This window comes from Urtica dioica, chromosome 2, assembly GCF_054948205.1.
Source record: "Urtica dioica subsp. dioica isolate 48M chromosome 2, U.dioica_male_clone48M_v1_H2, whole genome shotgun sequence".
Classification (NCBI taxonomy): domain Eukaryota; kingdom Viridiplantae; phylum Streptophyta; class Magnoliopsida; order Rosales; family Urticaceae; genus Urtica; species Urtica dioica.
In genome coordinates, this window is record NC_142757.1 from 50,896,097 (window position 1) to 50,919,201 (window position 23,105).

The 23,105-nt window shown below is 37.9% G+C and overlaps 4 protein-coding genes across 4 annotated transcripts; 3 read left to right on the forward strand and 1 right to left on the reverse strand.

Moving 5' to 3' along the window:
• The first annotated feature begins 320 nt into the window (after positions 1-320).
• On the forward strand, positions 321-6,247 carry SPA2 (SPA1-related 2). The gene is made up of 8 exons (XM_089607115.1): positions 321-529; positions 1,006-2,555; positions 3,080-3,237; positions 3,586-4,375; positions 4,534-4,680; positions 4,846-5,160; positions 5,254-5,313; positions 5,423-6,247. Exons 2-8 carry the CDS (start codon positions 1,086-1,088, stop codon positions 5,612-5,614), a joined length of 3,132 nt encoding a protein of 1,043 aa, XP_089463241.1. The 5' UTR covers positions 321-529; positions 1,006-1,085; the 3' UTR covers positions 5,615-6,247.
• Positions 6,248-6,464: 217 nt separating this feature from the next.
• LOC149405378 (uncharacterized) lies at positions 6,465-9,844 on the reverse strand. Its single transcript, XM_089630770.1, has 3 exons — positions 9,107-9,844; positions 6,852-8,859; positions 6,465-6,750 (listed from the first exon to the last, which is right to left on the reverse strand). The coding sequence occupies exons 2-3, from the start codon at positions 8,818-8,820 to the stop codon at positions 6,605-6,607; spliced, it is 2,115 nt and encodes a 704-aa protein (XP_089486896.1). The 5' UTR covers positions 8,821-8,859; positions 9,107-9,844; the 3' UTR covers positions 6,465-6,604.
• Positions 9,845-11,637: 1,793 nt separating this feature from the next.
• On the forward strand, positions 11,638-14,370 carry LOC149405379 (uncharacterized). Its single transcript, XM_089607823.1, has 4 exons — positions 11,638-12,260; positions 12,738-13,658; positions 13,773-13,847; positions 13,944-14,370. Exons 1-4 carry the CDS (start codon positions 11,997-11,999, stop codon positions 14,304-14,306), a joined length of 1,623 nt encoding a protein of 540 aa, XP_089463949.1. The 5' UTR covers positions 11,638-11,996; the 3' UTR covers positions 14,307-14,370.
• A 48-nt stretch (positions 14,371-14,418) lies between these two features.
• On the forward strand, positions 14,419-16,587 carry LOC149405380 (uncharacterized). Its single transcript, XM_089607824.1, has 3 exons — positions 14,419-14,889; positions 15,829-16,331; positions 16,404-16,587. The coding sequence occupies exons 1-3, from the start codon at positions 14,419-14,421 to the stop codon at positions 16,585-16,587; spliced, it is 1,158 nt and encodes a 385-aa protein (XP_089463950.1).
• Positions 16,588-23,105: the final 6,518 nt, after the last annotated feature.

Here is a 23,105-nt window from a genome sequence, read left to right on the forward strand (position 1 = left end):
CATTTTTTTAGGGGATGTATTTGTCATTTATATTAAACTGGAGAGATATGTCTGATATTTCTAGAAATAGAGGGGATAAATCTCGCATTTCAATTAAACACAATGGATAGTCTTGATATTTTCCCTATAATATATACATATATAAAAAACCAGTTTGTAGAGCTAATAATTAAAAATAAATAAATAAAAAAAAACCATTCCCATCTAGATAATCCCACTATAACAATTTTTCCCTCAAAAAAAAAATATCCCCACTTTAACAATTTAGGAAAGTTTTAGTTGAGCTAAAAAAAAAATAAAAGCCAAAGAAATCATCTGGGATTTTTTTTTAAGGAATGTGAGGTTATGCATAAAAGATATTTTCTATTTTATTGTTTTCCTCATATCTTCTTCTTCTTCTTCTTTTCCTGGTCGTCGTCGTTCCGTTTGGGTTTCGGTTTTCTAGGGTTTTTGCCCGAAACTCGGTTTCTCTGTTCGCGATTTCCGATTCCACAGAGTCTCGTTGCCCTGAGCTACGGAATTCGCCAAGGTATGCGCATAACTCTCTTCTTGAGTTTCAGATTCTTTTTCCTGTTCCGATGCCGAGAAAGTTGAGGAAGTAATGGCGGTGGTGATGATTCGCGACTCTGAGAGTCCGATAATTCTTTAGCACGCAGAAACAAATAATAGAGCTTATGCGAATGATTTTCCATTTTGGCGACCAGATAGAGATTTTGACCTTTGTAGATTACGCTTGCAATTATCGGTCATGTAAATTGAAGTTGGGCTCGTTTAGCTGTTTAGCTTCACCTTATCCATTATTTTGACTTGGAAATGGCACTATAAACAGTTGCTTAGCTTCAGTTCATCCATTAAGTTCTAAAAGTTACAACAAACTGATGTTCAAATTAGGAATAGCACGCGATCATAGACTTGGATGTTCGGGTAAACATGAATATTGCTTATTCCTATTCAACACCGCTTTCCCTACCACTGGGTGATCTAATTCTGGTCCAATTCTGACAGGTTTCTGTTTGCTGTGGATGAGTATAGTTTTGTCTGTCGCTCGAGCTTTTTTCTGAGTGAATGTGGTTGATTTTCTAGCAATGGACGATGGAGTCGGGGAAGATGTGTTACCGCTGGACGCAGGTGATGGTGGTGGACACCTCCAAGGCAAGGACAGCGAGTATTATCTAAGACCCGAGACCCTGAAAGTGTTGGAATCGCAGGAGATGCGATTACCGTTCGAGGGCGATTACTCAACAAGCTCGCGTAACGAGTTCCACGAGATGTTTGACGGTAAAACCGTGCAGGGTATTCACAATGTAAATCCATTAGAGCACCCGTACAACATCCCTCGCTCGATGAACGATGCCGGTGCCGCCGTGGTGGAGGAGTTGGCTGTGAGAAATCTCGACGGCTCAGGCTTAGCTGTCGTCGGGACGTCGAATGGCTCGAGCAGAATGGAAGGGAGACAGAGCCAGTGGCAACATCTGTACCAGTTGGGCGGTGGGAGTTCGCGTGGGAATATGGAGCTTAGAGACAATGGTCAGAGGACGACTCGCGGGTTAGAGGATGCGGGTTACTCTTCCTTCCCCGAATTTTTTACTCAAAAGGCGGTCGATGAGAATCCTAGCGAAGTTGCTCAACAATTGATTAATTCAGATGGTAAAGGGGTTTCGAGTAATGCTTCAGGTTCCGTCCGGACAAAGATGTTATCCAAATCAGGATTTTCAGAGTTTTTTGTCAAAAACACGTTGAAAGGCAAGGGAATTGTATTCAAAGGCCCACCCCTAGTTGCCTATCCTATTGAACTTAGAGAGCCGAATGATTCAAAGCTTGCCGGTAAAAACCCGGCTCAACCTGACACGTCGCCGGGGATGGATATTAATATGGTTAACCCTTGCTCCGATGGGGTGGGCCGTACTAGCACAAGCGGGGGAAATGGGTGTGATGGAGTCAATTTGCGAGAATGGCTGAAAGATGGGAATTCTCGGGCGAACAAAATGGTGCGCTTGCGTATTTTCAGACAGATTGTGGAACTCGTGGACTACTCTCACTCTCAAGGAGTTGTCTTGCATAGGTTAAGACCGTCTTATTTCCAGTTATTACCTTCGAATAGGGTCAGGTACCTTGGATCACCCGACAAAAATGAAATATTACAGACTATGATGAACCGAGATTTTCCTCAGCCAGAGAGTCTTGTGAGGAAAAGGCCAGTAGAGCAGAGAAATTCTCCCTTGACTGGTTTATCTGCAAAGAAACCGAGACCCATCGAGAACACAGGAGCTCGTAGGCAGTGGCTACAGTTGGCAGGACAGTCAAGATTCAAACAGGAGGTTGCCAATGCTGGCCATGGCACCGCTACTAGTCAACAGAATACAGTCAATACATTAGATGAAGCGAATTTGGTTTCGCAGCACGGGACTGAAAGCAAGTTTGGTATTACGAGAGAGCGCATGTTATCTGCCCACGAACGGCTGGAAGAAAAGTGGTATACCAGTCCCGAGGAACCCAAGGGAGGAAGCTGCACACTTTTCTCTAATATTTACTGTCTCGGTGTTTTTCTCTTTGAGGTGAGAACAATATTGTTAATTATATTCAGAGAACATATCTTATATGGCCATATGCGTGTGAACTTGCATGTGCACACGGGCACATACTTATTTCCATCAGTATGCTATGAGATGATGTATTTTAGAGTCTTTTTTTTTTTATTATTTACTTGGCATTGTCTTGCACGTATAAGTCCTTCCATGTCGCCATATTTATTAGGCGTTTCCAACACTTCTGTACAGGCTAGAAAGCACAGTTTTATAGGTGCTATTACCATTTTGTACAAGGCATTTATGTGTGGACGAGAGTATGTTGAAGCAGCTACGAAAATATATGTTCCAGCTCGAAGATTTCTGTTTCTAGTTTAAGTGACATGATGTCTTTTCCTTTTAACAGTTTGAAGTTGCTTGCATTTAATTTCTGTTCCATGATGTTCCTTTAGTCCAAACTAAACATCTTCACGATTTTATTGTGAGAATTTGGCAGAACTAAATTTGGATTTGACTAATATTCATGATGTATTAACTTGGGTTGTTTCTTTCAGTTACTTGCTCATTTTGATTCAGACAGTGCACTGGTCACTGCAATGTCAGATTTGCGTCATAGAATTCTTCCGCCAAACTTTCTGTCAGAAAATCCAAAGGAAGCTGGATTCTGTCTTTGGCTACTACACCCTGAACCATCATCACGCCCAACTACAAGGTAATTTGACTTATCTACAGAAAATCGGAATCTCTCATCAAAGTTTTTGTAATGATATATGTCTAATTGGGGAATGTGTAACTCACTGTCAATTACATCTAGGACTCGTAGCAAAAAGTACTGAAAAACTGACTTCATGGGAATCGGTGAATGAGCTTTATGGCTCAAAGCTTGTAGTGTCTAGTTTGCAATGCATGCAGAAATTGATAGCTTTTTCTTGCAGTATAGAAAGGGTTTGCTAAGGGTTGTCTTTCTCATTCATTTCATATTATTGGTGTTTGATGTACTATGTCAATCTTCTTGATACACTTGTGATGTTCAGTGTTAACTATTTGTTCTTTTTGACAGGGAAATTATGCAATCTGATGTAGTAAATGGATTGTCAGAGGAATGTACGGAAGATTTTGTTGCATCTATTGACGAGGAAGATATTGAGTCGGATTTGCTAATGCATTTCCTAGGGTCACTAAAAGAACACAAGCAAAAAGATGCTTCAAAGTTAGTAGATGCCATACAATGCTTGGAAGCAGACATTAAAGAGATCGAAAAAAGAAACCTTATAAGTTCCAAAAGTAAATCTTTTCGTGGAGAGTTTTCAAACGACGTACTTTCTCAGTTACCCATTGTTTCCAGCACAAACGAACCGAAGCTCACAAAGAATTTCGATAAGTTCGAAAACGCTTACTTCTCCATGAGAACCAACCTCCAGACCCCTATGAACGATGCAACAATACGCCAGGATAATGATCTGTTGAGGGCTCGTGAGAATCTCCATTTAGCGAACAAGGATGAAGAGAGACAAGTTCCAAAAGACCGTCTGGGAGCTTTCTTTGATGGTTTGTGCAAGTATGCTCGTCACAGTAGATTTGAAGTCCGTGGAGTTCTAAGAAATGGGGAGTTCAATACCTCCTCAAACGTGATATGCTCATTGAGTTTTGACAGAGACGAGGACTACTTCGCAGCTGCTGGAGTGTCAAAGAAGATTAAGATATACGACTTTAATTCTCTCCTTAACGATTCCGTGGACATTCACTACCCAGCTATTGAGATGCCAAACAAATCGAAACTCAGCGGTGTTTGCTGGAACGGCTACATCAAGAACTATTTGGCTTCCAGCGATTACGATGGTTCAATCAAGGTCTGTATCTTGTTGGTTAATTAATTATCGAGCAATTTTGTTTTCTTCTGCTTAGTTTACGTTTCTAACAGTGTATACATATTACATATCATTGATCAGCTTGTTTGTAGAGGTTTGTATTGTATCTTAACTCCGCCGAGTTCTTTGTAAATTTTCAGTTGTGGGATGCGTCTACTGGTCAAGCTTTTACTCAATACAATGAGCATGAAAAGAGAGCTTGGTCTGTTGACTTCTCCAAAGTTTATCCGACAAAATTAGCCAGTGGAAGTGATGACTGTACCGTGAAATTGTGGAATATAAATGAGGTATTTTGATTCCTCTCTCTCTCTCTCAGAAACCAGGTGAACTGTAAATGGATTTCTTACGTCAAGCTCACCCAGTGTGATGATTAAAACACAGTATTATTATGAATTTTACGAAGTTCAGTCAAGAAGAGCTTTATAAAATACTCTTTTTTTATCTCCTTGCAGAACAAAAGTTTAGGGACAATCAGGAACGTCGCAAATGTCTGCTGCGTTCAATTCTCTTCCCACTCGACGTATTTGCTAGCCTTTGGCTCTGCAGACTACAGAACCTATTGCTACGATCTTCGATACGCCAGAACACCCTGGTGTGTACTCTCTGGCCACGAAAAAGCTGTGAGCTACGTGAAATTTTTGGACTCCGAGACCATTGTTTCAGCCTCGACAGATAACACCTTGAAGCTCTGGGATCTTAATAAAAGCACTCCTACAGGTTCCGCCAATGCTTGCACCTCAACACTTAAAGGGCATACTAACGAAAAGGTGATTTAAGAAAAACCCTGAAAAAAAAAATATATATTATATGTAACTGTTTCTCACAGTTGGTTGCTTTGTTTCTTTGGGTGCAACACTCAGAATTTTGTGGGGTTATCGGTTGCTGATGGCTATATAGCGTGTGGTTCAGAATCTAATGAGGTACTTTCAGTTCTGTTACACCTTGGTTTTGTTACTCGGTTATTATTACCAATACAATACCGAAACTTTCTTTTTTATTATTGTTTTTTTCTTCTTTTCTTCGTTCCAGGTTTATGCTTACTATAGGTCCCTACCCATGCCGATCACTTCCCACAAATTTGGCTTAATCGATTCGATTTCTGGGAAGGAGACCGAAGACGACAACGGCCAGTTTGTTTCTAGCGTATGTTGGAGGGAAAAATCGGAAATGGTCGTGGCCGCGAACTCAACCGGCTGCATAAAAGTGTTGCAGATGATTTAAAATGGAAAAAAAAAAAAAAAATCGTCCTCTCTTCTGTGTGTGGCTACTCCGAGAAGTTTTGAGCAACCTTCTTTTCCGGCCAATTCTTGAGATGAAAAGCTCGAGTTTACCGGGAGACTATAAGAGATCGATTGGATATGAAGGAACTAACACAACCCTAACGATGTCTTTGAGGATTGCTCAGAATCTTCCACACGGGAGGAGGACGAGAGAGGTGTATAATGAATTCCTCGTTTCTTCGGGGACTCGATGGCGACGAAAAAAAAAACTGACTCTTAAATCTCGTGATCAGAGTAGTTTTGATCTTGGTTTTGATGAAAATCCGGAAGCAGAACTCGGTTTCTTGGAAGTAAGGTATGCTTAGTTTGTGTGACCTTTTTGTCTTCTTTTTAGCTGCAACTACAACATTCAGAATTATTGTGCCTATGTCGATAAAGTGTCTAGCTGAGAAACGACCATTTGTAACTAAGAAATATTCATATGATGGTTTGGGGGCAAAATTTTTAGATCACACTCTGATGAGAATGCCCTTTTTATTTATTTGTATGTAGATTGTGTAAAATATAAATATATTCGGGCTCTTGTAAATTTCCTGACATGTGATTATTACGATAGAAAGTTCTCATGATAAATTCAGCTCCCTCTTCATTTTATAGTGATATTATTATTGAATTTTTTTTAATCCTTCTACGCTAGTTTTTCCTCTCTTGGATAACAGAATACTAGCAATTAAACCACTCGGATGATTACAATGAGCGTACTCTCTCTGCCTTTGATCTTGAACTATTTGCTCATAAACATTAGAAGGAAAAAAAAGGAATAAACTATCAAACACAATCATTGGGCGTGGAAGGAGGATCTTCACACACAAAAATCAAATTCAAAACATTCATAGAAAATTGCAACAAAAAAGTGTTTTTACAAAATTTAATTACAAGGAAGTTATAGGAAGATTGTCCTCCTATTACCCTAGCTAAAAAAAAAAGTGTCTTACTCTGAGACATGACCCAAACTTTTAGGCCCTCCTTGTCTCACCGGATTTCTGGCCGGCTTCAACTGGCCGTTTCCGCTCATCTTCACGCTCCGACCGCATGGGTTCAGCGGCAATTGTGCCGGCCTCTGAGCTTTCGGGGTTACTGATTGAGCACCGAAAACCAAATTTTAAAACTCATTAACATGACAAATAATAAATTAACAAACAAAAAAACAGACTACGCGAATTCACGCGAAAACTAACCCGAGACTCTTCTGCCTTTCAACTCAAGAGACTTCTTGGAGGCTCTCTTCGCCGCCGCCTCGGAGAAGACCGACCTCGCGTCGGTGACCGGGACCGCCGCGACGTGATCGTCCGTCAGAGAAACCACATCGTCGCCCGAGTCGTCCCGGCAGATCGACCCGGGATCGCTCAGCATCTCCACCTGGCTGTTCCCTTCTTTGCTTGCGGCGCAAGTCTTCTCTTTTTCGAGGACCCTGAACGAGAACATCTGGAACGGAATCTCTGCAGCGTCCGAGCACCTTTCCGCAGCCGAGGCCCTCTTCGAGAACCTGGCTTCGATCCCGAAGAAATCCACGGACGGAGGTTGAATCCCGGGTAGGACTTGTTGGTGGTCCGGGTTCGAGGAGAGGAATTTCTTGACGTAGCGGAGGATCCGAGAGACGGACGAGAATCCGGGTCGGAGATCCGGGTCGGTTTGCCAGCACTTTCTGGTCAACGTGACGAGGTATTTCGGCGGGGACGGGTGTGGGAAAAGCGGCCTCTCTCCGGCTCTTATGTTCCGGCTCGTCTTTTCTCCTCGGAGATGACCGTCCTCGAACGGGACTTTCCCCGTCAAGAGCTCGAAGCAAATCATCCCGAAGCTGTACACGTCAGCTTTCTCCGAGTACTTCAAAGAAGAAGAAGAAGAAGGAATATTATCGCCTTGTTGTTCTTGCTCCGCTAGGACTTCAGGGGCGAGCCAAATGAAGGGCTCGACCGTTGAGTCCTTCTGCGAATCGAGCTGCTTCTTCTTCGTCTTCTTCTTCACCGACGACAAGCCAAACCCCGATACCTTAGCCATCAAGTAACCCTCTTCTTCCCCGGCATTGTTGTTGTTGTTCCTCGCTCTGACGAAGACGTTCGAAGGGTTCAAGTCTCCGTGGAAGATCTTCCGCGAGTGGAGATATTCCATGCCTCGGCTGATCTGAAGCATGAGATCGACCGCGACCGGGAGCGAGAGCAGCGAAACTCTCCTCCTCCTCGGCCCGGAGATCTCTCTCATGTGCGTCGAGAGGTCTCGGCTCATCGATTCCACCACGAGAAAGCCCTCGTTCTTCTCTTCGTCGCAGAACCCGCAGAGGTTTTGGACCAAGTTCGGGTGGGAGAGCGAGAGTAGGCTCGAGATCTCGGTGCTCAGAGACCGAATCTCCCCGACGAAGTGCCTCAACACGAAAGTCTCTCCGAGCCATTGGATCTCCTTGTACTCGCTCCCTCCTTTTCCCAGTCTCCGCCGGACCTGGTAGTCCTTCGAGCCCAACAGAATCGAGCTCGGGAACAGGACTTTCCCCTCGTCCACAAGCTTCTCGAGCATCAGATCCACGAGCCTCGCCTCGTTCCTCGTCAGCGAGACCGAACCCGAATCTCTCCTCTCTCTCAGCGCCTCGACGAGCCTCGCTCGGTCCTCCTTCCAGGCGCTCTCGAGCCTCTCCCGAACCTCTCTCGTGACCAAATACTGCTTCCCGAACCGCCACCGAAAGAGGCTCGGATCGTTCCACTCGTCGTCATACTTCCTAGTCAAGAAGACCCTCTTCTTCCTCATCTCGTCCTGGTCCAACCCCGCGATCTCTCCGGCGGTCTCGACGGCCTCGATCACCGCCGGGAAATGGACGAACAGGTTGTGGATGTGGAACTCGACGCAGTCCCGGTTCTGGTGGAAGCTCATCGCTTTTCCCCACCAATCCTTGGAGTCCAAACACTGCTTCACGTAGAGCTCTCCCTCTCTGAACACCCTGTGGATCTCCCTCAGAGGCTGCTCGAGGGCTTTCCACTTCGAGCCCTTCTCTCCGAGCCTCAGGTTCTGTCGAATCTCCTCGGAGATCGTGTCGAAGGCGAGAGAGAAGATCTCGAGCAGAAACCGGCACTGGCTCCGGTTTATCTGAATCTCGTGCTGCAAAACCATCAGAGACCTCATGCCTCCGAGCACCTCTCCGACCTGTCGGAATTGTTCCATTTTCTCCGGCCCAGAGATTTCCGATTCGATTCGGGTAGTCTTGAAAAAAATATTCAGAAAAGATTCAAACTTGTTAGAATAATTATAAAGAGCTTGTCAAAGTCAAACTAGTTTTCAAATAGAGAAACAAAAGTTCTGGGCTTTCTTGGTATTGGAAAAAGTTTGAATCTTTATTTAGTTTTTTCCACAATACATAAATCAAGAAAATGAATTTGATTGGTGACAAGAAAAAGAAAAAGAAAAAAAGAAGAACTAGAACTATTAGAGGTTTTAGGTTATACTGTACCTGAATTTGTAAAAACTACCCAGACGAGACTTACAAGAGCTCCTACAGAATCCAGTCAAATACACAAATAATCAATAAGCCAAATTTGCATTAAAAAAAAAATCAACACGCATAATGAAAAAAAAAAAAAAAAAACTTACAGAATACACTAGACCACTTTTTTGGTGGGATAAAGAAGTAATGAAGAGAACAGATATTTTTTCCCTGGAAGAAGAAAGAGGCAACAAGCTTTGTTGGGTCTATCTGAGGATTTCCTTACCGGGTCCAAAAAAAGCACAGAGACAGAAAGAAAAGAAAGGAAAAGAAGAAAAGAAAAACAAAGGAGTTGTACAAGGTGGGTTTATTGTCAGATTGTGGTGTAACAAATTCTATTTGGGCAAGGAAATGAAAGGATTTTTTTTTTTTTTGAATAATCGAAATAAAACGAAATTTTTTCTTTGCGCAGATTTTTTGCTTTTTTTTTTTTTTGGACTGAAAATGGAAGCTTGGCCGTTGAGATTATTGCCAAAGCCAAACCCCAAAACCCCACTTTTATATTGATTCCCGCGAGTTTCGTCTTCATGATCATTTTAGTATTGAAAAAACCGTTACTTTTTACCTTTTAGTCAAAACCGTCAAACGCCATTAATGATCTCGCGTTAACGCCGTTGTTTTGAGTTATTTTTGTTTATGAGATTGGTAGTAGAAATGCGTTGGACTTCGTTAGTTAACGGCGCTCCTTTTGGTTTTTAAGATATGAACGTTAAAGAAACAAGTACTTTTAGGCTAAGCTAATCATAGGAAGTGAAATATGTACAGCTACGAGTCTAAAAGGGAATTTAGAAGACACTTTTGAAATAGGAATGCATACCTTAAAATTATTCAATATTAAAAATATAACTTAATTTTTGTTTATTATTTCGTAATACATGTTAATTTAAACCTTTTTTTAATTATTAGATAGCTATATTGAAATTTAACATTAAATCTAAACAAGTTATATATCAAGCTCCCACTCAAATTTATTATTATTAAATGTACATTGCTATATAAGACATTACTAAAAACAATTCTAAATCTGAATGTCTCCGGATGTAATGACACCATTTTTCATTATTTTCAAGTCCTTTCTTGATAGCTCATCTTATTTATCAGCCATTCTTAAAATTATATATATATATATATATATATATATATATATATATCAACCAAATTTCCAATGAAAACAAATGTTTTAAATGAGCGGGTTTTAAATCTCCATTCAATATCATAAATTGTGTACATGAATAAGGCTGTAATCATGTTCTTCATCGGTGATTTATAACAATGAAGGAGAATGTCAAAAATTATACAAAATAGTTTGAAACTAATTGATAAATAAAATAATCATAATATCAACTTTTTAGCAATATAATAAAAGTTAAGTTGTTAAAAAATTTGTTAACACTGTCATTTACGATGTATATAAGTAATTTGTCACTTGGAAAATATTTAATCATAAAGTTAAAAAATTATTGAAACTTGGTACTTGCACATTTCAACTATTTTACTAATTTTGAACCAAATTTAATTATTTTAAGATCAATTAATTTTAATTCGCTATTTAGCTATGACACCATTTTTATTTTATATTATTCATCCCAAATATAGTAATATATCAAGGTTCGTGACTTAATCTCAAACCCATTTATTTAAGCATAAACTCATAATAATAGAAAAGATTTTTTTTATGATATTTTTTATTCAACGAATAACTGAACTTCACTAATTCACTAGATATTCCTTTGAATATAGAGCTCTATTACCGTATAAAAAGTAGTTGTTGACTAGAACTAAGATTATGCTTGTACTTGATATAATACTAGATAGTAGAAACAACGTTCCAACACCAGCTTCCTCTTTTATAATTTGGGTCGCATAATATATATTTATAACAAAAAAGTCCACATGACGTGGGAGGCACGTTTCAAAGTTGTTCTTTATGTATGACGTCCACGACTTAAAAATAACGCTCATATCCACTATGAAATTGACACGTGGCATGACAACTAGTTCCTGATTGCCGAGTCAATGTGTTTTTTTGGTAGCACGAAGTCGCGAACGACCATGTTTGTAGCGAGTTGAAAAGGCCATGGATATAGAGATGGAATTTAATCATATTAATTCATTCATGGAATGACCTTATCGAAGCAAAAAATAAAATAAAATTGATGTATATAGGACTTGAATTTTTGCCTTTCTGTTTCAACTCTAGATATAAAGCCATACCATTGATTGAAGGCATTCTTAATATCTTTAAAGTTATTTTGACGGTCACTTCTTAGCACCTCTCATGATAAATTTATAATAGTATTACTGCCTTTCACAGTCATCCAACGTGAGAAATTTTATAATATTTAATACATATTAATTGTGAAATTGATGATTAATAATTTTGCATAGTTTTTCATATTCCTAATCGGCAATGGACGAGCTAGAAGGGGATGCCACCAAAGATCTGGAACTCCGGTGAGGTGGCAAAAAAAGCGGGAATAAAAGCTTTTGGTTTAGGGAAATTGCCACAACTACTACCAAAACAATAACTTTTTCCAATTTCCCACCAAAACCATAATTTGGCCAAAAATGCCACTAAATCAAATGTACAACTACCCTTTTACCATTCACTTAAATTTTTCTTACAACCCACACCAACTCTCCCTCATATCCTATATCACTCATTTTATTCGCTCATTCCCATTCCCGCTCATATTTCTCCCTCGTTTTCTCCTCAAATTCTCTCTCTCCTCTTCTCTTCCTAAAACCGCCTAGTTCTCCTCATTTCCCGTCTAACTGTCGTCATTCCCACTTCTCCTCTGTCGCGATCTCGCTCTCTCACCCAACCCCCAAATCCTAACCCTAAACAGTCCAGGAAATGGACGACGATAACGACTTTCAATCACTCAAACAACCCCGGAAAAAACAAAATGAAGTTGTTAGACGGAGTCACCGGAAAAAGACGAAGGCGCCGGAGGAGTCGCCGTCTTCACCCAAACCGTCCCGGAAAAGAAAAACAACAACTTCACCCAAACCGGTGAAGAGTTCGGCGAAGAAACCTCGGCGTGGGAAGGTGAAGCCCATGCATGTCACGTCTGATGCCGAGGAAGAAGAGCAACCCCCCAAGTCCGCCAATATTCAGGTTAGTTTGGGGGTTTTCGGTTGATTTATTGTTGATTGATGGACCTTGATTGATTTGGGGATAGACTTGATTTAATTTCGGTTTAGTTTTGGTTAACTAGTTTTGGGTTATCTCGGTTTTGTTATGGTTTGATTGAAGAGATATTGATGTTGAATGAATATTGTTGTTTTTGAACTAATTGTTGACATTGATGTCAACAATAGACGTCTATTGTTGGCATTGATGTCAACTGTTGACATCTAGATGTCAACAATTGACGTCTATTGTTGACATTGATGTCAACTGTTGATGTCAGTTGTTGACATCTATACGTCAACAAATGGTATGAATATTGAATATAGATGTCAACAATTGCCATCAACAATTGACATCAATATTGAATATAGGTCAACAACTGGTATCAATTGTTGACCTATAGATGTCAACAACTGAAGGTTGTGTTTTGATTTTCTCATTCTTTTTTGTAATGGTTTTCAGGGATGGGAGAGGTTTGTCCCCGAAGGGGAAATAGTGGACCATAATTTCAGTTTTTATGGTTCACTAGATAAATTTGAAGAAGCCGCTGACATGACAGCGGAGGAGACGGCTCTTTTCCAAGAGTCTTGCTTCGGCCAGTTTCTGAAGCTTCCAAAGATCAACAGGTCGTCAAAGATAATCAACTACTTGTTGATGAGGGTCGGTCAGTATGAAGGGCAGGCGAGTGAGGATGCGATCTTCATTGAGCTCGGGGGTGAACCTCGGGCTTTTACCATCCACCATTTCGCAGAGATCACGGGTTTTCGTATAGTCGACAACTACGAAGCTGTCAACTATACGGAAATTGTTGAAGACGGATTGTTCACGAGCGTCTTCAACAACGGGACATACAAGACTCGTGCCGTCCTAACCTCGCAGCTCAAAGAGAGCAAGGGTTGGCAAAATCCGACAAAGCGGGTGAAGCTCTTGCTTCTCCATTTTCTCATCAACGTTCTTCTCGCTTCCGCACCGCATACCAACATCCCAGACTGGGCGTACGTGAAGTTGGTAGAAGACCTAGACCAATTTAACTCTCATTCGTGGGGTAACGTGGTCTGGAAGTTCTTCTTGGAATGTGCCAGGAAGTACATAAAGAACGTCTCCTTGAAGTCAGCCTCTAAGGGAAAGATCAACTTCCCTTCATTTCTGTATCCATTACAGATATGGGCGTTTGAAACAATGCCAGTGCTCACGTCTCTCTCGTATTGCGAGAAAGTTTCAGAGACGGCATCTCCACTGATGCGTCGGTGGAAATCGGTGACACATGTTGTTGACAACAAATTCCAACACATCGATTTCCAATCCGATGATTTGGAATTCAAACCTCTGGGCGACGAGGAGTACATCGTGAGAAAGAACACGACGACCAAGCCACTGCCGATGGTACTAATTTCTCATTCCCTATTTTTTAATCAATTTAATACGATATTTGTCAACTATACAAATGTCAACAATAGATGTCCATTATTCGTAACAATTTTTGACATTTTGTTACAGACACGGGTTGAGTCATGTGGACAAACATCCCATCCGTCGACAACAGCTCATTCAAGACTGAGCCAAGATTCTGAGGTATGTCAATTGAACACTGGCTCGGTTGTTATCTATAGCACTATTTGTTGATTTCCTTCAAGTATGAATAACATTTCTAACATCTTTTTAACACAGGCTCGGTTGAAAAATGTGGAAGACACAGTCAACCACATGAAGGGTGAATGGAGCTTATTCCGGATGGAGATGAGACAAAGTTTTCATGAATTCACCAAGAGTGTGAATGATCAATTGTTGGAACTGTCCAACAAGAATTCTAAAGATAATCAACCAGAGGACAAAGAGGAGGAAGAAGACCAAGAACAAGAAGAAGAAGAAGAAGAAGAAGAAGAAGAAAAAGAAGGAGGAGGAAAAGAAGAAGAAGAAAGAGAAGAAGAAGGAGAAGAAAAAGAAGAAGAAGAAAAAGAAAACGAGAAAGAAAAAGAAATAGATGGTACGTACATTATGTCAATAAATGCAATTATTGACTATAATTGTTGACATTGTTGTTAACTGATACTCCTATTTCTTGTTAGATTCATCCCAAAATCTAACTGAATCACAAGCCAGATCGCACCTTCTACGATTGGATTGCGAGCAGTTTGAGAGAGAGATGTACGACGACAGCCAACTGATTTACATTGGCTCAGTTCCTGAGGGCAAAACCTTGGGGGATATGGATGATGAGATCAACGCTACAAAGGACAAGGAGAATCGGGAATCATGGGAGATCGTTCCGATAAACATAGACGATTCACCGAGAAGACCTGTCCGAATGACGAGATCTCCGGAGAAATACACTCCGACTCCTATCCCAAGGCCGTACTTGAAGTTCACAAAAAACATTGATCGCCCGATGAAGAACCCTCTCACTGGTCAGTTCGATTCAACGTCTCTTGTGGACGTACTCGTAATGGAGACTTGGCTTAAGATCGGCTTGAGGAAGAAGAAGCACGATGAAGGCTTATGGTATGTGAAAAGGGAAGATCATTTACCATGGAGATGGGATTTCACAGAGATAGAAGTCAGGTCAAAGACTTTCTTTTACACCCTTTGGACCGAAGAAGAATGGTTGTGCGATCAGGTATGACTACTACTATCTACTTACTTTTCATATAACAAGATTGATGTCTGTTGACAATAGATGTCAACAATAGACGTCTATTGTTGACATCTAGATGTCAACAGTTGACATCAATGTCAACAATAGACGTCAATTGTTGACATCTAGATGTCAACAGTTGACATCAATGTGAACAATAGACGTCTATTGTTGACATCAATGTCAACAATAGACGTCAATTGTTGACATTTAGATGTCAACACATCAATTGTTGACATCTAGATGTCAACAATTGACGTCTATTGTTGACATCTAGACGTCAACAGTTGACATCAATGTCAACAATAGACGTCAATTGTTGACATCTAGACGTCAACAGTTGACATCAATGTCAACAATAGACGTCAATTGTTGACATCTAGATGTCAACAGTTGACATCAATGTCAACAATAGACGTCTATTGTTGACATCTAGATGTCAACAGTTGACATCAATGTCAACAGTTGACGTCTATTGTTGACATTTAGATGTCAACACATCAATTGTTGACATCTAGATGTCAACAATTGACGTCTATTGTCGACATCTAGACGTCAACAGTTGACATCAATGTCAACAATAGACGTCAATTGTTGACATCTAGACGTCAACAGTTGACATCAATGTCAACAATAGACGTCTATTGTTGACATCTAGACGTCAACAGTTGACATCAATGTCAACAATAGACGTCTATTGTTGACATCTAGACGTCAACAGTTGACATCAATGTCAACAATAGACGTCTATTGTTGACATCTAGACGTCAACAGTTGACATCAATGTCAACAATAGACGTCTATTGTTGACATCTAGATGTTAACAATTGACATCTATTGTTGATTTCTATTGTTGTATGTTTTTTTTACAATTGATCTTATATTATATTAATATCCCTCACCTTTTCATTGTTTTTGCAGCATGTAGATGTTGTGTCGTACTACCTGAGGAAGAAGAGAATGACAGGTGAGTTGAAAGAATCGTTCACAATAATGAACAGTTTCTTTCATAACTACTGCATCCAAGGGTACGAAGCATGGCTCAACTGTGAAGATAAAGATAGGTTTGATTGGACAAACCAGTCCCGAATCCATGACTACATTACAGCCACCAACAAGTCCTTGAAGCATTCTTCTCCCTGGGTGGACGTCGGGGTAGTTTACCTTCCCGTATGCTTCACAGATAGGTCACATTGGCTTCTTCTAGCTGTGACGATTCGGGAACGTTCTATCATGATCTACGACTCGATGTCCGGGAACAAGCATCACCGACAAATGGTAACGGCCCACGTACAAAAAATTGCTGAATTTCTCCCGTTAGTTCTTTGTTCTGTTGGTGCGTTTGACGGGCTGGGGATTGAAGACACAAGTTCGTCGAAGTTCAAAGTCGGAACTTACACGAACATGCCTCAACAGAATAATGGGTACGTCTTGCTATTATAGAATATCATATTATTGAACATTCAAGATGTCTAATTACAAATTTTTAAAAACAGCGGCGATTGTGGAATGTTTGTTATAAAGGCCATGGAGTTTTTGACTCACGGGTATGATCTATCGGAAATCCGACAAGACGACATGGCCATGTATCGACAAAAGATCACAATTGATCTATACAGACACGGGGCGGTTAAAATAGCAACAAAAGTGGGTTCAGACATTGAAATGGATGATGATTAAGAAACTTTTTATTTTGGTTGGTTAAATTATGACATTATTTAAGTACTAGTTTGTTCATATAATAGACACGTACTAGATTATGTACTCTTATGTCTATTTTTGTATTATGTCTAGTTTGTGCATCACCTAGATTATATCTATTTTTGTAGTTCATGTACTAGATTATGTACTCTTATGTCAAACATCTGTTGTAAATAGACATCTGTTGTCAATGACTAGATTGTTCATATATAAAACATAGTGTAAATAGACATATTAAGCAGTTTCAGGCATTCAAGTCATACAACAATCCATACATAAATATCACGAAGTTTAGACCAATGATGTGGGGAATTCATCGGCAGAGTCATTTCTTGTTAATCCTCATCCTCCTATAGTAGAGGAGTTCCTCTCTCTGGATTTTCAGCATAAACACTCGTGTCCCCTTGGGCATGACTTCCATAAAATCTCCTTTTTTCTTCAACTGAGTCTCTCAGTCGTCTCCGAGGATTTCTTTCATAACACTTTCGAGACACATGATCGGACCCGATTCAGTCTCACTACGAAATGTATCCAAGTACCATATGTACTCAACCTCGCTCATTTGAAACTCCGTGAGTTGTGCATCACCGAGTTCCGATCCGCTTGCCTTATTAACATCGATTGACTACAATCCCTTTTAGTAATTGTCTACAATTATAGGTATGAATGTCTACAATCATAATAATAACTGATTTGATTGGCATCAAAATGTACCTCATTTTTAGAACATTTTCTCTTTCGGGGCTCGAAGTCGTCATAGGTTGTCACCGGAGATTCAATGGAGTGTTTTCCTGACATTTCTGCATAATTTGGACAATATTAGAGTAAAAAACGTTCATTAGTTGTTGACATCAGATGTCAATAGTTGACGTCCATTGTTGACATCTAATGTCAACAAATTGACATCTAAACTCTACAAAGTTCATCAGTTGTTGACATTAGATGTCAACAATTGACGTCCATTGTTGACATCTAATGTCAACAAATTGACATCTAAACTCTACAGAGTTCATCAGTTGTTGACATTAGATGTCAACAATTGACGTCTAATGTCAACAACTGATGAACTCTGTAGAGTTAAATTACCCAAACAATATCCTAAAATCCTAACCACAAAGTTCATCCAAACAATATCCTAAAGGTATCCTAAAATCTAAACAACTGATGAACTCTGAAGATTCTTAACATACCCAAACAATATCCCAAAAAATATCCTAAAAAGCGAAACGAACCTTGTGCGCGACCTGATCTTGGACTAAATCTGGAGTTTGAGTCTCGTCGGCGTTTGGGTCCTCGGGTTTTAGAGAGTTGGTGCGAGAAAGAGAGCTGGTCCTCGGGCACCTGGGTTTCTTGGGTCTGGTGGCTTTGGGTCCTCGTCGGCGTTTGGGTCCTCGAGTTTTAGAGAGTTGGTGCGAGAAAGAGACCTGGTCCTCGGGCACCTGGGTTTCTTGGGTCCTCGGGAAAAGACTGACGCGAAGAGAGAGAGAGATAGAGAGAGAGAGAGAGAAGAGAGAGTAAGAGGAAGAGATTGACAGGAAGAGAGAGAGAGAGAAAGAGTCATGGAAGGGATTAAGGGATTGTGAGATATGAGCGGGTTGTAAGAAAGAGTCTGAGAGTTGGTGTGGGTTGTAAGAAAAATTTAAGGGAAGGGTAAAAGGGTAGTTGTACATTGGGATTAGTGGCATTTTTGGCCAAATTATGGTTTTGGTGGGAAATTGGAAAAAGTTAGTGATTTGGTAGTAGATAGGGCAATTTCCCTTTGGTTTATTGCCTTGTTTGGATTTGCTTGTCGGTTTGTATATTATTTTGATTAGTTTTGATAATTATGAGGATTACTTTTTTTTTAAAGTGCGATTAATTTTTTTGACAGTTTATTGCCTGATTTGGATTTTCTTGTCGATATATAGGTGCTGTTTGGTTCTCAACTCAAAAACTGTTTTTGAGTTTTTGAGATAAAAAAATAGGAAACAAAAAGTGAAAATTGTGTTTGGTAAAATTTTCATCAAAATTTTTCAAAAAATTTTGAAGTTGTTTTGTAAAAGAGTAAAGAAATCTGAAAACAAATAAAATGTGTTTTTGGAAAAAAAATTATTTCTCTTCTCTCCTCCTTCTCCTTCAAAAACAAAAATGAAAACTCTACCAAACAGTTTTTTCATTTTTTTCAATTTCTCAAAAACAAAAATGAAAACTGTACCAAACAGTTTTTTGAAAACAACTGCAAAATAATTTTTCAGTACAACTACAAAAATTAGAAAATAGAAAACAAAAACTTTTTGAGTTAACTACCAAACAGGCCCAACTTATTGCGATTAGGTTTAATGATTCTGAACGTTTGATTTTCACGTGTTGTGTTATTTGACATATGATCATCTATTTATCCCACGGACTAGATCAGTTGAAACGTTAGATTTGCAATCTAGCCAACGTTTCAAGCATATTTAAAATTTAATTACATTTAATGACGTGGCATCATTAATCTCATAGTATTTTACATGACAATCTTTAGCATTTTCATACGTTAATCTTGGTAAATATACGTCAATTTCGATAAATGGCTTGTTTATCAAAATAAACGAAACGTTGGTCAGTTCTTTATCAAGTTTAAAATTGGTTAAATAGCTATGCCGCCTTTTTTTTAAGTGAGATTATATTTTTTGATAGTTTATTGCCTTGCTAAATATTTTTGTCAGCTTACTTCGATTATGAATGGTGATTTTTTTTTGTTTTTGCTATTTATCATCCCTACATTCACATATAGTGTACACTTGATTACATGAAACATTAAAACTCAGATTATAGAGAAATTCTTAAAACTTTAAATAAAAACAAATCGCAATTTTAGGGGTATCAAACTCATGTCTTCACGTTGGAGGAGACCTCACATGAAGAAGATAGTACCTTCCAAACTAGACACTTGGAGGTTTGTGTTTGGTGATTTTGAATGCTATATTTTTTGAGATTTGTAACTAATTAGGCCACATTAAACATGTGATTTTGAATCTAGCCTATGTTTGACAATTTTTAGGGATATAGCCAAGTGGCTTATATGGCAATAATTAAGGTCTGATTTGCCCTTATTTATTAACATATTCGTCACTTTCTCTCTCCTATTTTTTTTCAAATATTTTTTTTTTGCATAAAAATTTCAAAAATTCGTATCTTTCTTATACGAACTCAAAATTGAGTGATTTCAAATCCTACAAATTTGTGGCGTCGAGATCTTAAAAAATAGACCCATTGTGTTTGATGAAAAATTATATTTGTGTCGATAATTTCAAAAAATTTCAGTTATTTTCATATTTAAGATAGTAACGTGATTTTTCTACATCTATGGTATTAAACATGATTTTTCATAGGGAAAATAACACATTTATACCATGTGTTTTAGTGAAATGTCGAGTTTAACCCTCGATTTTCAAAAATGTCGAGTTCATACCCTCTGTTTAACTAAAATGACGAAATTATACCATCTGTTTAACTAAAATGACGAAATTATACCCTGAACAGTGTCACGAATATTCTTTTTATTGACTTTTCATTGACGTTGACTATAATATTTATATATAAACACCAATTAACTTTATTCATTCGCGCCATATATGTAATTTATTTAAAAACTAAAAAATAAACAACAATCTCTTAATCGTGAAGAACATAGAAAGAGGCAAATGGGTAAACATCGATAGTTGATAGTCATCAAAATCGCATGTTCGAACAGAGAATCCAAGATTTAGAGTTACAATTCGAACACGGAATGAAGTCATTTCTTAGGAGGTATGAATTTTATTATTTAATTTCAATTTAATGCTATTTTTATTTCAAAATTGAGAATTTGGAAGTTAGGGCACTGATTTAGATTTGATTTGGTTTTTCTTATATAAGAGTTAATATCAATGAAATGGAGATTTGTGACGCTGTTATTCATTTCAGGGTATAATTTCGTCATTTTAGTTAAACAGATTGTATAATTTCGTCATGTTAGTTAAACAGAGGGTATAATTTCGTCATTTTAGTTAAACAGAGGGTATGAACTCGACATTTTTGAAAACCGAGGGTTAAACTCGACATTTCACTAAAACACAGGGTATAAATGTGTTATTTTCCCTTTTTCATCAAAGGATCTATTTTTGAAGATCTCGGTGTCACGAATCCGTAGGATTTGGAATCACTCAATTTCGAGTTCATATGAGATAGATAAGGTTTTTGAAGTTTTTATGTAAAAAAAATGTATGAAAAAAATATGAGAGAGAAAATGACGAATTTGTTAATAAATAAGGGCAAATCATACCTTAACTATTGCCATATAAGCGATTTGGCTATATCCCTAAAAATTATCAAACATAGGCTAAAAACAAATTTAATAGTTTCATTTTGGCTATTTTGCTACACTGGCCAATTTTTTTGAAAGTATGACTAAATTTTTTTATACTTTATTACTTTGTTTGGATTTGTTTATCCATCTATAGTTTATTTTAATTAGATTTGTTGATATTAAATGTTTTATTTTTCTGTTTGTGTGGTTTAATAGATGATTAATTTTTTTGAAAGTGGAGCCAAAAAAGAATATATTTATCATTATGAATTTAAATACTTAGTTCATAAAACCTTAGCTATTTTACTAAAATATTACTTAAAATTGCCTAATTAACATATATTTTTATATTATATAAAATTAAACTTGATCAACTTTCCTCATTATTAAGCTTTTCAAATAGTTATTTAATTAAAACGATTAAATTGAGACAAAATGTTATATTTTATTCCGTGTTTTAAATGCCGACGATGCCGGAGCCCCAACGTCCGACAAAGAGCGTAATTTTCGTTTTGTCATCGTTTTTTGTCGAATGTCGTCGTTTTGCGTTTTGTGTCGTTTTTACGAATTTCATTTTTTTCGTTTTGTGCTTAAAAAATTATGGTGGAACTTGGGATTCAAACTCAAGACATATGCATGGAGCGCAACACTATATACCACTCAGACTACGTTTTTACTATGGTATATTATCATTATGTATATGTTTTATATAACACAAGCGCTAAACCCGCGCGTTACCGCGGGATAATTGATGTATTTTTTAATAATGCACTATCTATAATATAGTATATACTAATCATAATAATAATCCATAGTTAATAACAAAATGTTCTAATTACCTAATAAGTTTAAATTATATTCTTATATTACAATGATGAACATAGATATAGTCATACAAAAGATAAAGCAGTTTGTTTTATATAATACACACATCCATAAACTTTTTCCGCCATGAAATTGCCAAAATATAACAAAAAAGGTGGACCAAAATTTCTTCATAGCTAAACATTCTTTGCTTTTATTGTCTTGTCTTCATGCTTGTCACTGCAATCACACATAAATACAATATTTATAATAATAGTTGTAAATTAATAGAGAAGCAGATATAATATTAGTATAGAGGTCAGAAATAGAAAAATACCTATTAATACCACGTTTTTGAGAGTGTTGTCGATCTACATGTCGATGATAATTTTAAGAAATTATATATTTGAAAAGGCTTTAATTATTGTATGGTTATATTACCTCTCAACTTGTGTCTTTGGATCCGACTTTGGAGCTTTTGGATGAATCTCTTGAGATGATATAAGTCGATCACTTAATCCTTCACCTAATGTGTCATTGAACACCTTTTTTGCAGTGGCTATTATATCCGTCCCTTTGCTTTCAAATGATACTTGAAAAATCTTATATTTTCCAATGACATCATTAATAAACGATGAACAAACCTAAATTATCTTTAGGCTCCAAACTAATTAGTATAGTTGTAAAAATATTTAGAATAGATAAAAACATGCTTACTTCGAAAAAAAGATGAGCGACGTCGATAGTGCTCAAGATAATATTCGTTTTTTTATCTTCTGCACAAAGATAGAAGTGTAATAACTTAAAATATATAAGTGATTACAAATCCAACGATAAGTTAATGAAGATTAACATAGATTAGTAGAAATAATGCATACCTCAAAGAAAAATCAACGCCAACAATGATATAGCTCAAGGTAATTCTTATGAAAAAAGTTGAAGTGATAAGTTGAAGATTGAAATATATAAGGTGATTAAAATTTATGGCTTGTTGACAAAGATGAACTGAGAGCAGTGAGAAAATCAGATATGGTTGAGTTTTTGTTTTGTTTTGAACGCGTGAGATACTAAGAATGGTGCCTCATTCTAATCCTATTTATAAAGAAGCAAAATGGACTGATATAATCAAGCATATGTGCGCTAACGTGTTTCTAGTCTGTTATAGATTGTTCTAGAAAAATAATAATAAATCACAATAAGCATATATGTGTTGGTGCTGATTGTTTCTAGCACACTTTAAATAGTTTTAGAGTAGACTAACAATAAAATAAATAGAAAAATAGGCTTATTAGGCTGATATGATCCGAAAAGTTACACAAAATAGGCTGATAGATAGAGCAACTTTTTTAATTGAATAAACGTTAATAGAATATATGTATAG